General features: G+C 36.1%; 1 protein-coding gene across 1 annotated transcript; it reads left to right on the forward strand.

Moving 5' to 3' along the window:
* The first annotated feature begins 623 nt into the window (after positions 1-623).
* Positions 624-6822, forward strand: LOC130214260 (uracil nucleotide/cysteinyl leukotriene receptor-like). Its single transcript, XM_056445857.1, has 3 exons — positions 624-819; positions 4347-4371; positions 5952-6822. The coding sequence occupies exons 1-3, from the start codon at positions 624-626 to the stop codon at positions 6820-6822; spliced, it is 1092 nt and encodes a 363-aa protein (XP_056301832.1).
* The last annotated feature ends 11613 nt before the right edge of the window (positions 6823-18435 follow it).

Genomic DNA, 18435 nt, shown 5'->3' on the forward strand with positions numbered 1-18435 from the left:
CATACACTCTTGCATTCACACACATACACTACGGACAATTTAGCCAACCCGGTTTACCTGTACCGCATTTCTTTGGACTGTGGGGGAAACTGGAGCACCCGCAGGGAAACTTACGCGGACGCAGGGAGAACATGCAAACTCCACACAGAAACGCCAACTGACCCAGCCGAGGCTCGAACAAGCGACCTTCTTGCTGTGAGGCGACACCACTACCTATTGCGCCACTTTCATAAGTTACCTTTCATAACATTTTCATGAGTAACTGTAATGTAGTTACACGTTTTTTTCTCAGTAACTGTAACGAATTACGGTTACATTTATTTTGTAATTAAATCATGTAACGCCGTTACATATAACTAGTTACTCCCCAACACTAGAGAGACGTGTATTAAGTATATACTACAGTACATTTATCACACATATATTTGATGCTTTATTAGAATAACTGTAGCCCATTTGAGCAATTCTGCAAACTTTCCAAATGTCTGCTGTGAATGTAGATCCAGATAATTAAACGCGCATGTTAAACTATTGTATCAACAAGGATTATTACCTCCAACTTATCTTGACCAGTTTGTTCCTTAGACCTCTGTGAGCTTTTGAGCTGAAGGACAGCTAAGAAGATGAACTCTACAGTGAACTTCATCGCATTTGAATCACCTACAAACTCCACAACTCCAGTTTTCGACCTGCTCAACATTCTGGACATTTTTAATCTCCTGTTTGGTCTTCCTACACACTCCTATGTTATTTGGCTGATCGTCACAGGAACAGAAAGCCAAATCGCATCTGGATTCTTCAACCTCAATCTCTCGGTTTGTGAGCTTGGAAACTGTCTCAATTCTTTGCTTTCTTTATTGAACGCTTGGACCACCACCAGCACTATAATTAAAATCATATCAGGCTTTTTAATAGGACTTAGCATCACTGGTCATCCTCTGTTTCAGTGTCTGATGTGTGTTGAGCGTTACCTGGCAGTGGTTAATCCTGTAACCTTTCTGAAGTACAAACCTCTCAGATATAGAGTGATCTGCTGTGTATGTATCTGGATACTCACTCTTGGCTCCTGTTAGATCTGCATTTATACTAAAGACAAGTTTCACATTCATGTTTGGTTCTTCTCGCTGCAGTTTTTATTATTCTTCTCCTTCCAGTTGTTTTGTCTTGTGGCTGTTCTCAGAGCTCTGAAGCAGTCTGGAACAGAAGAGAGAAAGAGAGAGGAAAACCACATGAAAAGAAGAGCGTTTCAGATCATCCTAATTAGTACAGTGAGCATGAGTATAATTTATGTGCCATATACTATCTCAGGGTTGTTTTACATTTTGACTCATCAGTATTTTGAGGAACCTTTCACTGCTGGGTTTATATGTTATATATTGGCTGGTTTTGTTCAACCTGTTCTTTATCTGAACCGGGTTGGAGAACTCTCCTGTTCTTGCTTACATCAAAACATATAGTTTCATTTTTTAGATTTTAGAGTACAATACCTTACTATTTTCCCATATTTCAGTTAAATGGCTTTATACCTTGATGTATACGTTGCATTTATGCTTCTCTGTCATTTAATTTCATTTGTTTATTATATCAATATTTTCCAGTAAGCATTAGCGAACTCTAGTCTCTTTGTTAAATTAACATGGTTGTTCTGAATGTTTTAATTTATATTTTCTATTGCTGTGTTCAAGAGATCATTTCATTTGACTTAAAATCGCATCAAATCATAAAATATTTACTGTGTATAGACCTGATTGCTAATCAGAAATACACTCACCGGCCACTTTTACACACCGTACTACTACCGGGTTGGACCCTCTTTTGCCTTCAGAACTGTCTTAATCCTTTGTGGCACAGATTCAATAAGGTACTGGAAAAATTCCTCAGAGATTTTGGTCCAAAGATAGGAGATTTTGGATTGAGATCTGGAGATTGTGGAGGCCATTTGAGTACAGTAAACTCATTGTCATGTTCAAGAAACCAGTCTGAGATGAATCCCTCTTTATGACATGGCTCATTATCCTGCTGGAAGTAGCCATCAGAAGAGGGTTATAGAGGTACGGACATGGTCAGCAACAATACTCAGGTAGGCTGTGGAGTAAATACGATGCTCAATTGGTACTAATGGGCCTAAAGTGTGCCGAGAAAATACCCCCACACCATTACACCACCAAAGCAGTTGATTCAAAGCAGGATGGATCCATGCTTTTATGTTGTTGACGCCAAATTCTGACCCTACCATTCGAATGTCACAGCAGAAATCGAGACTCATCAGACTAGGCAATGTTTTTTTGATGTTCTATTGTCCAATTTTGGTGAGCCTGTGTGAATTGTAGCCTCAGTTTCCTGTTCTTAGCTGACAGGAGTGGCATCTGGTGTGGTCTTCTGCTGCTGTAGCTCATCTGCCTCAAGGTTGGACATGTTGTGTGCTCATAGATGCTCTTCTGCATACCTCAGTTGTAACAAATGGTTATTTGAGTTACTGTTGCCTTTTCTATTAGCTCGAACCAGTCTGACCATTTTCCTCTGACCTCTGGCATCAACAAGGCGTTTGCTCCTACAGAACTGCCGCTCGCGGGATATTTTCTCTTTTTCTTTGTAAACCCTAAAGATGGTTGTGCGTGAAGATCCCAGTAGATCAGCAGGTTTTGAAATACTCAGACCAGCCCTTTTGGCACCAACAACCATGCCATTTTCAAAGTCACTTAAATCACGTTTCTTCTCCATTCTGATGCTCTGTTTAGACCGCAGCAGATCGTCTTGACCATGTCTAAATGCATTGAGTTGCTGCCATGTAATTGGGTGATTATAAATTTGCATTAACAAGCAGTTGGACAGATGTACCTAATAAAGTGGCTGGTGAGTGTATATAATGCTGTAGATAATCAGAACTGAGCTTATATACAGCCACACTACAACGAGTGTAGTGTTGTGTTGATACAGCCATTCAATGACGTGAAAAAAAAATCTCCAAACAACCATGGAGTGTCTTTAAAAGCTAAAATTTGAAAAAGCTTCTAAATTTGAGAATTTCATTAGAACTATTGTAAAAATATACATAAACAGTGTTTCCCCTAGGTTTACTGTTTGGGGGGTGGTTGGGGGTGCGGCGCGGCGTGACGCGACTGTTCAGACTGACACTGACACATTAGCTGCGTCCTAAATTACACTCTATACATTATGCACTTATGCACTATGTACTTACGCACTTACACACTCAACAGCATAGTATATGTATGTAGTCTCTTCCCAAATCGAACACTAATGTTTTTTAACTAAGCGGAAGTTCAAACCGTTTTCCTGATGATGTTTGACGGTTGCCAAATTAGTAAAATATATGACCAAACTACCCAATAATACCCGCCATTAGTATAACCGCATTCACCATCGGGAGGCGCTATAATCACTCTCGTAGGAGAATTTTGCTTTCACAATCCAAAATAAATAAAGTTATCCAACATATGCGCCCGATAGCTCCGCCCCTTCCGCTACAAGAGCAAAACTGCGTCGTTGAGTCCGTGAAGTGTCCATTATTCCACACTTCATTTTACCGATTGAATGAGTGCATCATCCAGGTAAATAAAGTGCACTTAATATTTGTAAAGTTTTCAGTGTGAATGCACTACTTACACTATTCCTACTACAAAGTGGCATAGAATAGTGCATAAGTATGCGATTTGGGATGGGGTTAATTTGTTTCTTTTAATCACAGCAGTAAATGACTGAACAATTATTTGAACTGTACAAACGTACAAGCTAAAAATTAACAATTATTTTTATATTTTTTTTATCCACAAAGTGTGCAGTTTTTTGCACTGCAGTGTATTTTTCTGGGCTTCTGGGAGATAGATATTGATATTAGTATACTTAATAAAGTATACTTTTATACTTGACCTTTACTTAAGTATACTTCTTTTTCCTAAAGGTGTATTTGCTGACTTAATTTCTAAGATCAGTCTTGTACAGCCAGGGAGAGTATTGTCCCTCTGACAGCCAAGTTGGGTCAAAGCTAGGGATGCTCTGATCAGGATTTTTGCAGCCTATACCGAGTACTGATTCCTTGTCATGGTGATCGAACGTTCAGTTGTTATATGTAAAAAGGCCTAAATACATGCAGGACCATTCAAATATTGCTCGTCTCTAACTACTGACAGCAGATCACTCAATGAGAGAGGGGTGGATTTGCACTCGCGATATCTTTACTGCTCTATTCATTTAACCTAACAAATGTAATGTTTAGACTATCACTGTGCCTCTCGCCATTTGTTTTCTGGCTCATTCACTCACCTCGCCATGATTTCCGTGTGTTTTAACCCGTTTTTGGGAATCACGGAGCCTGTAAAAATTTGCAGGTGACTTGCGAAGCTTCCAGGAAAGGTTTGTATGAGACAGGTGCAGGAGCGCACGTGTGTCTTTGGTCCTGTCAGGTTTGGATCAGAAATTTGTAATCGCGCGACCATGTAGAGACAGAAAACGCATGCTGTTGTGTAAATAAGATATTACATATTTAGCTATTTAGCTTGTTTATTAAAAGAAGTTGTGATCTGGCGTTTATAACACTAACTTGACCTCAAGGGGGGGCGGGGAAAGCCGTTGGGAGGGTAGGGCCCCCCCCTTAATATAATGGTAGGCGAAACACTGATAAATATGTTATTTTGGCATTCTGAGGACATAGAGTTAAAAAAAAATCACATCTCGAAAATTTCATTTCCTACAAAATGTATTTGTTATAACCTTGAATAGATGTTGTCTCTGAATGCCTCCATCTCCCCTCTTCTGCAATCTTTGGAATATTTCATATGTTTGGTAAAACACTGCAGAAAAACAAAATGCAAATAATATTTTTTTATTAATTTCAATTAATTAATATTTTTAAATAGTAGTTGTGCTGTTTTTTTGTTTGTTTGTTTGTTTGTTTTTTTGATGAAATGTACATTAATTAGGGTTGTGACCAGATCTCGCGAGACTAATGCTGAGTTCAGACTGCATGATTTTCGAAGTAGTCGTGTCACTGATGTTTTCACACTGCATGACTATCTGGGGTAGCTTTCTGTCGCTGCTGTGTTTACACTGAAGCATTGATTGGCAACAGGGGTTTTACACTGCATGACTAGAATCGCTGACAACTTTGTCCAAACTACGTTTCACAACCAAACGCATGCAAGAAGTGACATGAAAACCATGCAACGTCAGGTAGTATATCTTCTTTTTACCTACATACTGAGAAAAAAACCTTTTAGTGGGGTAGAAAATGTACTTATTTTGCTCAACTGGCCTTTGAAGGGAATTAGCAATTGCTCTCAAACTTTTTTCTTGGTTGACCCGGTTGTGGTATTGCTGTGATGACACTCCAAACAGACACGGGTGCTCCTGTTAATAATAATTTGTGCAGAAATTAATAAAACCAATTTTTGGTTTATAGCCACCAGTGTTCAGTTTTCATGTCAAAGTAAAATTCATTTTATTCAGATTTGTACAGATGAAGCCTCTAATGGCCGTCTGAACTTTTTTCTCAGCTTTCAGGTTTAGTAATGTCACTTTTATGCCAATGAATAGTCTTTTTGTTGTCTTTAAAGTGGAATATCTGAACATAAATGTATTTTTCATAAACATTTGCATATATTTGCAATATTTGTTTTGTGTAGCAGATGTAGTCATGCACATAAATTGTTGTGACGGCATCATTTTCAGTCTACAAAACACTGCAGAGTGTTTACATGCAGAGAGACTGACATTTGCTTATCAGGTGATCAACATTTCCTTTTTTCCTTTCAAAATTCCTTTGTTGTGAATATTTCAATCGAGATCATCTTATTTTATACATAGAAACTGTGAAATAAAATTGTAAAAGCAATTTAAGAGGAATATTATAAAACAAAATATAGAATTTGCATGTCATTTGTAAATCTGTTAAACTAATCAGAGTTGTCGTGTTTGTATTGTTTTTGTGTTTCAAGGACTGAAAAGGCAAATTCTGAGAACATGAATAACTCTACATTGAACTTCACACATGAAGCACCTACAAACTCCAAAATTCAGTTATTTGGACCATTTGATTTTTTCCTGTATGTCTCCAGTTTTCTTTTTGGTCTTCCCACACACTCCTATGTTTTATGGCTGATCTTCACAGGAACCGGAGGTGGAGTTGCATCAGAGTTCTTCAACATCAATCTCTCCGTTTGTGAGATTGGAAACTGTTTGAATGTGATATTGACTTTTCTGTCACTTTTATCTTCTAGTCTTAACGTAATAGCAGATTTTTTGAAAGGAATTGCAATTGCTGGCCGTTGTATGTTTCAGTGTCTGATCTGTGTTGAACGGTACCTGGCAGTGGTTCATCCTGTAACCTTTCTGAAGTACAAACCTCTCAGATACAGACTGATCGGCAGTGCTGCGATCTGGATAATCATTATTGTTTCCGGTTTGTTCTCCATGTTCACTTCGTTCTCAAATAACGATCTGGCATATCGATGTTTTTTCTCAGCACAGTTCCTCGTCTCAATCTTTGTCCAGTTGTTTTGTCTTGTGGTTGTTCTCAGAGCTCTGAAGAAGTCAGGACCGGGAGAGAGTAAGAGAGAGAAAGAGGAAAATCACATGAAGAGAAGAGCGTTTCATCTGATTCTGATCATTACAGTAACCATGATTATTACATATGTACCATATACAGTGATAGGGTTGTCTTTCATTTTGACTGGGATGTTCATTAGCGAACTCCTTAAATTTAGTTATATTTGTTTTGTGTTTGCTGGTTTTGTTTATCCTCTTCTTTATCTGCACCGGGTTGGAAAACTGTCCATTCTAAGTGTATTCTGTGCATGTGTAAATTGAGTTGGGCTGTGCATATAAAATTAGTTACAAACTGTAAGGACAAAAACTGCCACCATGCAATACAATCAAAGATCTTCCTTCTTATATTTATATAAGTGAACACTCATATACAAATATATATTTCTTATAATGGACCTTGTTGATCTATTGTTGACTTTTCTCTATTTATGTTTGGTATTTTAAATGTCTCAATGTGATTTCACAAGAATCACTTGTATAAATAAAAGAGTTTTGTTTCCCTAATGTAGGGTGCACACCTGATTAGGTCTCTAAATGTTGCTTTCAATCCAGACCAGGGGTCATTTCTTCATGCCTCACTTAAATTATCAAAGTAGTGATGGGTCGTTCATAAATGATTCGTTGAAAGACAGAGAGTCAATCATATGTAGTCAAAGCCGGAAAAAGATTTGATCCATTCATCTCTCGAGTCCTCGGTTTGAGTCATTCGTTCATCATGTGAAAGACAGAAGTCAATCATAAGCATTTAGAGCTGGAAAAAAAATTGATCCGTTTATCTCCTAAGTCCTTGGTTTGAGTCGTGTGTTCATCACATGCAAGATTTATTTATTTATTTATTTATTTATTTATTTATTTATTTATTTATTTGACATGGATATCACAATTACACTGGACAACCGAATGCAATTCTCAACACCTAATTCTCAATACCTGTCCACAGGAGGCTTGAAAAAGTGGAAATATAATAAATACATATACACAACATTATAATTCTTTACGTAAAATTACTGAAGGCAAAAGCAAAGGTGACATGATCCAGCAAACTAATTGAAGACTATTTGTGCAAACACTGCTGTTTTGTTTTTAACCACTTTTTAAGAACACTACTAAAAAAATTATATTACTTTCTAATTTTAGGCTAACAGGTAAATCATTCCACAGTTTGGCTCCTGTTACAGAGAAAACAAGTGGGTCTTTGGGAGAAAATGAGCACTAGACAGTCACCATTAGCAGTTGGCACTAGACAGTCACCATTAGCAGTTGTCCATGTGACTCTGTGAGAGGTTTGATGCCTACTGATTAGATCAGAAAACAGCATTGGAATATGATTATTAAAACATTTAAAAACCAATTTAAGATAATTAAATTTAATAAAACTATCGAAACTAAAAAGGTTATGTTTACATAAAACTTCACAATGATGCCATCGCATAGGCTTTAAGTCCATAATTTTAACTGCTTGTTTTTATATTGAGTCAATAGGCTTCAATGTAGATAAAGAGGCTCGTGACCATGATGTAACGCAATATGTCAAGTGAGAGAATATCATTGTCTGCTTGTATAATTTTGCAGTTTGATATGTTAAAAACCGTTCCATTGACCTCTCGAGTCCTCGGTTTGAGTCGTTCATCACATGAAAGGCAGAAACCGGTTATATGAATTTAGAGCCAGAAAAAGATTTGATCTGTTTATCTCTTGAGTCCTCTGTTTGAGTCATTCATTCATCACGTGAAAGACAGAAGCCAATAGGTGCGTTCGACTTGATACAGCTCTGCGCAGACCGGACGAAATCTGTCTAAAAGTGGTGCATGCCGGTTAGAAATTTTGTCTGGATTGATTCTGCTCCCACACCACGTGACTGTCACATGTGGCATCAAAATACCGCGACAGCGCTCCGAGATCAGATGACTGATTCAGCCGACTGCAGGAGCTGCAATGACGACACCGATATTACACGATTGACACGGTTTACCACAACCACGTGTGTTTCAGGTTTATTACTGGACAAATTTCGATTCACAAATTTCAAAACAAACAATTAACTTTTATTACCATCTCTATCTTGTACACATCATGCTAATTAAAAGACTACAAATATTTCACTGCAGTATCATCTTTTGTTGAATAATTTGTTCATAATGACTAGATTGTTTGCATAGGTTTATTCTGCCTTTTTTAAACAGACTACTGTATTCAGCCCCATAAACGATTTAAATGATATATTTTAGTAAAGAACTTTAGGAAAATCCGTTTTTTCCTCGGGTCCCTTCACTCTAGTATTTTGTATCACCAGTGAGTGTCTGCATCAAGACCGTCCAAGCTTGGAAAAGATGAGAAGAAAATCAGCTGAATGGTTCAGTATGATTTTATTCTGACACAAGGGAGGGAAGAGCAATATTATATACACATTGAGGATCCGCCTGCAACTGAGCCCTAACACAAAAGAATATTATCATAGAAGGAGGGAAACAACGATACAAAGACAGCTTACAGCAACCAGAATACGTGAGAATGTGTGCGTGTAGGTATGCGCGCATCTGTGAGCGAGTCAGATAGAGACTTTTGTGCAGGGACGAAATGTTCCAGCCACACCGAGATAAGATGAACAGAATATGCATACCCACACATTTCTACAGTGCAAAAACACAGAAGAGAGAACAGAAAAACAGGCTGTAAAAACAGTAGAATACACACATATAATAATTAAATCCTTCAATAACCAAAATATTAACTCAAATAAGGCTCACAGACTTGTAATAAAATAATTATCATCATTGATCCTGACACCCTTTTAAAGCTCTCTTAACAAATTAAGTAAAAAAGATATTTTATTAAATATAAAACTATATGATTATAAAATAAGGTGACACAGTGGCGCAGTAGGTAGTGCTGTCGCCTCACAGCAAGAAGGTTGCTGGTTCGAGCCTCAGCTGGGTCAGTTGGCGTTTCTGTGTGGAGTTTGCATGTTCTCCCTGCATTCGCGTGGGTTTTCTCCGGGTGCTCCGGTTTCCCCCACAGTCCAAAGACATGCAGTACAGGTGAATTGGGTAGGCTAAATTGTCCATAGTGTAGGATTGTGAATGAGTCTGTGTGGATGTTTCCCAGAGATGGGTTGCGGCTGGAAGGACATCCGCTGTGTAAAAAAAGTGCTGGATAAGTTGGCGGTTCATTCCACTGTGGCAACCCCAAATTAATAAATGGACTAAGCCGAAAAGAAAATGGATGAATGAATGATTCTAAAATGTTTTATTTCCCATCAAGCCATTTATGCAGAAATGTTAAAAGTGACAATGATGTACCTTGCACTTTCTGGGAAATTTTTACTAAGTGTAGCTCATCTATTTTGGTCCTTTTGTTCAATCTTTTTGGATTAAAGTGCTTTTTTTAAAAATGATTTCATTATCGTTCAATAATCCTTGTTTAAGATTTAATCAAAACACATTGCGTTTTACACTAATATAGATTGGAAAGATTTATATCTATAAATGTAAATAAATGTAAACCCCATTTTAGCATATTCAATCAAGAACTGGAACAGTATTGACATACCATTCAACACGTAGTAGCCTAAAGACTATATATAAATATATTTCTTATTTGCTGATTATGTTGTTCTGCCTGTGTCTGTTTTCCAATATTGAGGCACCTCTTTAAACCTTAATTTTTTTTTAAACTTTATACATTTGCATTTCTGATGATTTGTGATGCATGTGTCACATAAAGTCACACAGCTATATTTGAACGACAACTGTGAAAACAACACATAATTGTATGTGCATTCAGAGACTAGATATTCACTCTTCAGGTAATGAACTTCTTTTAGTTGTAATATTCTTTTTTTTGTATAAATGTAGGCTTAAAAAACAATTGATTGGTTTTATAATTAATAGACTAGAATGTTTGTACTTTAGTGTTTAATATCTTAAAATCGACATTTGTCAACTTTGTCAAACTGAATTAAGTTTGTGCAAATTGAAATAAACCCGTTGACACAATGAGGCCTTTTCCTGGCCAATTTGCTTAAGCAGTGTAAACAAATATGCATTCAACTTGTTTTGAGCATTTGGTATGAACTGGAGACTTGATGTGCTTGAGACTGAGATGAGTATCATGTTGAGCATATTTCACGTTTAGATTTAAAGATATTGAGAACAATTTAGTAGCGATAGTAGCAAAAAAATGGATGTCTTGTGTTGCTCAAGCAATAGCCAAATATACAGTGTATGGGTAAAAGTACTTTTATGCCAAATATCATTAGATTAAGAAAAAAACATGTTTTTAAATAAATTTAGTTAATTCCTTACCATAAATATAGCAAAACTAAAATTATGATTAGTAATATGCATGGCTGATATCATAATTTAAACAACTTTGAACACTTTTTTTAGTAAGATTTTTTTGATTACAGATTTTCAGATGGTTGTATCTCGGCCAAATACTCTTATAATAACAAATTAAACGTCAAGAGTATTTAAACAGATTTCAGATAATGCATAAATCTCAATTTCCAAAAATGTACACTTATGACTGTTTTTTGTGGTCCAGGTTTACATAATGAAATCAGTTTTAGGACTCAATGTAAAATTATTATTGTTATTATCAATTTATTTTATTTTTTATTATTATTTTTATTGACTGGAATTTTAAATCAAATCATATTCTTTTTCAACTATAGTATCATGATTCATTAATATGCTCTGCATTTGTTTCTAAGAGATCTCACAATAGTCATAAATGAATACATTTAAATTTTAAATCTTGAATTATTGAATATTTCAGAAGTTAATCCTTAATGACAACTTGACCTTATATATCCCAGTTTTCCCCATATCATCCTCCACTTTTCTACCCATAGTTTATGACTTTGGAGCAGGAGATAAACTAGGAGAAGATGGATAACTTCACAATGAACTTCACATCTGGAGCTTTTATAGACTGTGTATATGATTTCGTGTGGGGAGTGACCACTCTGGACCTTTGTATGCACAGCATAAGTTTTCTGTTCGGTGTTCCAACACACTTGTATGTTTTATGGCTCATCGTTACTGGATCAAGCGGAATTTCATCAGAGTTCTTCATCCTTAATCTCTTTATTTGTGAGATTGGGATCTGTCTGCACTCTTTGTTGGCTATAATTGTTTATTTTGCTAAAAATTCAGATATCTTATCATCATTTTCATTAGGCCTGCTGGTCACTGGTCGTCCTCTGTTTCAGTCTCTGATCTGTATTGAGCGTTATCTGGCAGTGTCTAGTCCTGTAACCTTTCTAAAGTACAAACCTCTCAGATATAGAGCTATCTGCTGTGCTGCGGCCTGGATAATTATTCTTGGCTCCTGTTTTTGCTGCACAGTTGCTGTGGATACATTTAAATATCTTATCTACGTCTACTTTTACTCAACCCAGTTCCTCTTCTTCTTCTTTATCCAGTTGTTTTGTCTTGTGGCTGTTCTGAGAGCTCTGAAGCAGTCAGGGCCAGGAACGAAAAAGAGAGAGAAAGAGGAAAACCACATGAAGAGAAGAGCGTTTCATCTTATTTTAATAACTACCGTGACAACGTCTATTATTTATATCCCATTTATTATCTCAGGATTATTCTTTATTTTTACAAAATGTTTTATTTTGGACCTTTTTTCTTTTGGGTATTTGTGTTTTATTCTGGCTGGTTTTGTTCAGCCTGTTCTTTACCTGCGTCGGTCTGGGAAGCTTCCTACCTTTTGTCTTTCTAAAACATTCACTTGTTTTTTTTTGATAATGTTCAGACAATGAAGTTTCTTTAATAATTTATTGACTGTAAGCATAGCTGATGTAGTTTGATGAATATTCATTTTTATTTTTAACATGGACGTTGCACTTGAGTTGAGTGTTGTTGAACTTGAATTCAATTCAATTCAAGTGTATTTGTAAAGTTTTTTTTTTTTGTAAGGATGGCTAAGTCTCTCCATAATATCAAACCCTGACAACTGTTAAGGAATTACGCGAGACATGACCATGACAATTGTCAGGCACTAAAACAATGAACTTTCTAAGAAGATCAGCTTGAAAACCAGGTGTTTAACTGTCTCAGTCACCCATCCTGAGCCCCCCACTCTGCCCTTTACTTTCTCCAACAGAGCAGCTCCACACAGAATGTCTAAGTTTTTAATATGGTGTATCTTGTGGCTCTATATTTATGTTTGGTGTCATTTTAAATGTCTCTGGGTGATTGATTATTAATCCCTGACTCTTAAATGAATCTTTGGGTAATTGATGTTGTACAGTCTTGATTGGCTTATTTTAATTATGTGAATTGGAATGGAAAATCTTTGCCTGACAAATAAATGTAAAATTTTTGTTTAACTCTAATATCTCCTGAAATCATTTAACTTTTTAACCTGCGCCCCATTTTTGAGCGTTTTTCGAAGAACGACTTACCCAAATATAAATGTCTGTAGCTCTTGAACTCTGTGGTCTATGTTCACAAGTCTGGTTTTGACATCTAGTAGATTGTTTAGTCTGATGTTTATGTAGCCTGCGACCAGGATTGCTCATACATTCAGCTTCTATGGATGGAGCATAGGCACAGCATTAGAGACCTGTTGATTTCTGACAATCACTGACTTAGTATGATATAATCTAGTGGCCAAATCAAAATTTCTTTATGTACTAATGTTACTTAGGAAGTTATAGGAAGTTAGTTTACAGTTATATCCTCTATCTAAGAACCAGAGCTGGCAAGGATGTGTCTGTGAGCAGATGTAACTGGCAGCATACTGACTTTAAGCGACTTTGGGTAAACAATGAACCATTAATTATTAGGTTAATTGATCTAAATTAGCTTGAATTTGATAATTCTAAATTTAAATTATTATAAATTGGAGTCAGATTAAATTCAGAGTTGGAAACAAAATTAAAATAAATATGAAAAAATAAAATAGTTTCTTTTCTCATGTGCTGAAAAGGCTCACAAACGTTTAACCTTCACCCATGCTGTTAGTTTCATCATTGGACTAATAGATGGACCCTTACAGCTTTTCACAATAAATATCATTCCTAAGCAGATTCCAAATTACCACACTAATAAATTAGTCGAAATCAGAAAGAGGTCTTAAATATATGGTGGACAGTACAGTGGTCAAGCGTTTATATACACTGTAAAAAACAATTCGTAATTTTTACGGTTTATTTCCGGCAGCTGGGGTGCCGAAAAAAAACCCGTAAAATAATGAATGTTAAATTACAGAAATTTACCATAAAACAATACATATTAAATTACAGAAATTACCTTAAATTTAAATTTCTAGTAAATTACTGTTGTTTGATATCCGTTATTTTACGGTAAATTTCTGTAATTTAACATCTGTTATTTTACATTTTTTTACGGCACCCCACCTGCTGGAAATAAACCATAAAATTATGAAAGAAAATTTTACAGTGTAGTTAACCTGCAGTTTTACAATATATTTTGTACTTTCTAAAAAGTAACATTCATTCATTTTCCTTCAGCTTAGTCCCTTATTTATCAGGGGTCCCCACAGTGGAATGAACCGCCAGCTATTCCTGCTTATGTTTTACACAGCGGATGCCCTTCCAGCTGCAACCCAGTACTGGAAAACACTCATACACTCACTGTCACACACACCAATTTTGTTTACCCGATTCATCTATAGCGCATATCTCTGGACGGAGGGGGAATCCGGGACACCCGGAGGAAACCCACGCCAACACGGGGAGAACATGCAAACTCCACACAGAAACACCAACAGGCCCAGCCAAGATTTGAACCAGCGAACTTCTTGCTGTGAGGCAACAGTGCTAACGAATGAGCCACCAAATAATATCCATGTATAAAATACATTTCCAATAAACTAATCCTATTAACACAATATTTAAGTTAATTTGAGAAGAATTTGATTTTGTGTTTATTCAGTAAGGTTTTATATATTTATATAAGCTAAATTGTCCGTAATGTATGAGTGTGTGTGTGGATGTTTCCCAGAGATGGGTTGCCGCTGGATGGGCATCCGCTGCGTTCATTCTGCTGTGGCAACCCCGGATCAATAAAGGGACTAAGCCGAAAAGAAAATGAATGAATGAGTGAATATGAATGCAAATTTGTGCGCTGATTAATTTATACCAGTTCTCATTAGACACAGATATATTACAGCATATATCTTTCAAATGTTAGATTTGCATAGCAGGTGTTAAATGCGAAGCACCTGTGCAGGCCAGTAGATTTATGAAGGCTGTTAATCATTATTTAAATAATAGTTACAGAGCATAAGTTGGCAATTTTTCTCCCAAGAGCTGTTTCATTACATTATCTTGTTTCTCTTAGCCTTGCAAACATATAATCTCTTTGTTATTTTGTAAAATGAACATTAAACTGCATTTTATTTTATGTTTCTAAAGTGTTACATGTTTATTGTGTATATATAAGCATTCAAAAATGTGTCGGTCACCATATTTTTACAACAAGCCCAGCTCTAACTTTGACATTCACATGGGCCAGAGTTTTTAATACAGATTTTTTAATTTAACTGTGTAACATTTAATGGTGGTATTGAAATGGACTGCATACATACTATGGACCCATTCATACACCTGGTGCAATGCGCCCATTGCATTTTGCTTTTGCACCATTACCATTCTTATTAGGGCTGGGGGGTCTTGCAAAAAAAAAACAACAACAATATCATGTTTTATATCATTCGATATCGATAATTATTGAATGTTTTTAACAGTACATTTAGGAGTATTAGGATTTTTTTTTTATTTAACCACTTTAATTTACCAACATTACTAAGGCAAATACTTTATAATAATAATAAACATAAGTGTAAAAGAGACTCTCAAACTTGATTTATAAAATGTTACAAAGTGTGTGCAATGGTAAAGATAGATCAACATCTGTAAGGTGCGAATAATAATCATACAGTAAAACTCAAACTCTAAATACAAAACAAATTATGATAATCAGATCTGAGCTTTCAAGTTAAGGAACCAGCTATCATTATTCAAATACAACATTACAAATTGTGAAGTTGAATGACTATATACCCCTATGCTAAATATATATTTTTCATGGGAAGCTAGTGGCTGGGATGCACAAGAAAAGAAACCAAAAAGCCACTCCGGCGACATCCTTTTTCATTTACAATCTCCTCACTGCTGCTATACGGCACTCATTTTCGCATCTGTTGTTATTCTGACCTGAAGTGCTGAGCGCGTGGTTGCCTTCATTTTCAGTGGAGTCTCTCCTTACTAGGTGACTTCTCAGAAGATGACAAACGGACAAACCACTGCTGCAGCTACAATACAAGTTTATGGAGATAAGTAAAAAGCACTGCAGTGTTTGGATGCTCTGTGTTTGTCTGAGGTAATTAGTCTGCCGTTATTACTGAAATGTGTGTATTCCATACAAAGTGGCAAACTAGCAGATTGGTTAGTGCTATTTACATTAATTGTGGTGCGCATGCAGAAAAGTTGAGATGTTTTCAAGTAGGAGCTGCTGGAAAATGCACCAGTGTAACGTGCACGCCGCTTGCACAACATATGCGTGTCGCTCCCATAATCGCGTTGTGCAAGACGCGTGCCTTCATTAGAAAGACAAATGTACACCCTAAGGTTATCAGCATTGTTTTTAAGGCACACGCTCTGCATCCACATTTCAATAAAACTATAGCGCTTCATACCGAAACTACATACCAAACTTTTTTCATCAATATCTACAATGGTGTTTGGTCAATAAATATCAATATTGATATTGCCTAATTCTTATGTCCACATGGTTTAAATAGCAATAAATTTGCGCCCATGGCTGTGCTGGACTGAAAATGAGGTGTTAAGGCGCTTTACTATTATGAGGCAACCAAATAGACCGTGCCATTCACCAACTAAAAGCTGGTCTAAAGTCAGTGGCACATACAGTTGAGGTCAGAATTATTAGCCCCCTTTGAATTTTTTTTCTTTCTTAAATATTTCCCAAATGATGTTAAACAGAGCAAGGAAATTTTCACAGTATGTCTGATAATATTTTTTCTTCTGGAGAAAGTCTTATTTGATTTATTTCGGCTAGACTAAAAGCATTTTTTAATTTTTTAAAAAACATTTTAAGGTCACCCTAAGGTTACCCTAACCTGCCTAATCCTAGTTAAGCCTTTAAATGTCACTTTAAGCTGTATAGAAGTGTCTTGAAAAATATCTAGTCAAATATTATTTACTGTCATCATGGCAAAGATAAAATAAATCAGTTATTAGAAATGAGTTAATAAAACTATTATGTTTAGAAATGTGTTGAAAAAAATCTCTCCGTTAAATAATTCTGGGGGCCAATAATTCTGACTTCAACTATATATGTAATATATAATATTTATATTGACAGATGGCTCGACAGCTTGTAGCATTGCCTACTGCACTCACAGGGATGCACAACACCACACAAACATCTTTAAATATATTAAAAAAGAGGATTAAATGTAAAGGATTAATATTGTCTGCATGAATATATACCGTGTAATCACTATACGGAAGATACGCTGGCTAAGTGGCACTGTTGCCTCACAGAAAGAAGGTCACTGGTTCGATTATTGGGTTGTTGCTTGAAGGGCATGTGCTGTGTAAAATGTATGCTGGATAAGTTGGCGGATCATTCCGCTGTGGCAACCCTTGATGAATAAAGGAACTAAGCCGAAGGAAAATTATTGAATGTAACCGCTATACTTCCATGCCTTCTTTACCTTCAGGGGCTTTGATGGAATCACAATCCAGCTCATTCTGTAGATGGTCTGCTGGCTTGCTTTAACCTCACACACTAGCAGATCTACGTCCTAGCAAGTGAGGCTTCGGTTTTTCCACATACAAAGTAAGCCATGTAAATAACGAATACACCATGGTGCGATCGCAACTCTCTTAAGGGCAACGAGAGATGAGACTCTGATTGGTTTAATACATCGAAAACTCATTAAGAGAATAAAGACAACTCCATTTATATCAAAATTTAGAGGAAACTGAACAGTCACTTACAAAATAAGAACAAATTACAAGCCACAACAATAATAAGTTCAACACAGATACAAATGAAAATGTTTTCAGGAAGGTCCCTCGGATATTTCTCTTTTTATTTTATTAAAAGCATGAAATGACGGTTATCTACGGTATTGACCTTATTCTTCAATGTGGAAGTGTGCGAGATTTTGCGATTGTTTTAGAACTTCCGATTCAGCTCCCTTTGGGAGAAATGACTAGGAAGAATAAACGGCAGAAAACGGTCACACTACTTACTCTACAAACAAGTGTTTGCATGACAATACAGACAAAGTAGAATAATATAATAAGAAAATATCAGTTTGCAACACCAAGTAGCAAAACGAGCTGTTTTTAACGTTTAAAAATGAATGGAAGTGAATGAGACCAGAAGTCTCGAGCCAAAATAATTAAAATGGCATTTGGTGAATATAACATTTGATAACTCAGGATTATTTTTCATTCTAACTTTTTCCATTGGTTTTTGGGGAACTTTTCACCATTGACTTTTATGTATTTCGTAGTTATATTTTGGCTGCTTTTTGTTCGTCCTGGTTTTTATCTGAACTGAGTTGGAAAACCTTTCTATTTTTAATAAAACATTCAATCTCTTAGCTTTTAGTTTTAAGTTTAATTACTGGACGTTCTTTCTAATAGCATTTGCTGGGTGAGATAATTGTAATTGGCAGGTTTTCTTTTCTGTATATTAGTTTTTATGATGCCAAAACATATGCCTCTTCCACATTGCTTAGATCATCTTATTGTTCCTTTGTGTCATTCTGTATGTTTCTATCCCCATGTCTGTTTCTATCCCCATGTATGTTTCTATCCCCATGTATGCTTCTATCCCCATGCTTCTATCCCCATGTTAT

Source organism: Danio aesculapii, chromosome 21 (assembly GCF_903798145.1).
Source record: "Danio aesculapii chromosome 21, fDanAes4.1, whole genome shotgun sequence".
Taxonomy (NCBI): Eukaryota; Metazoa; Chordata; class Actinopteri; order Cypriniformes; family Danionidae; genus Danio; species Danio aesculapii.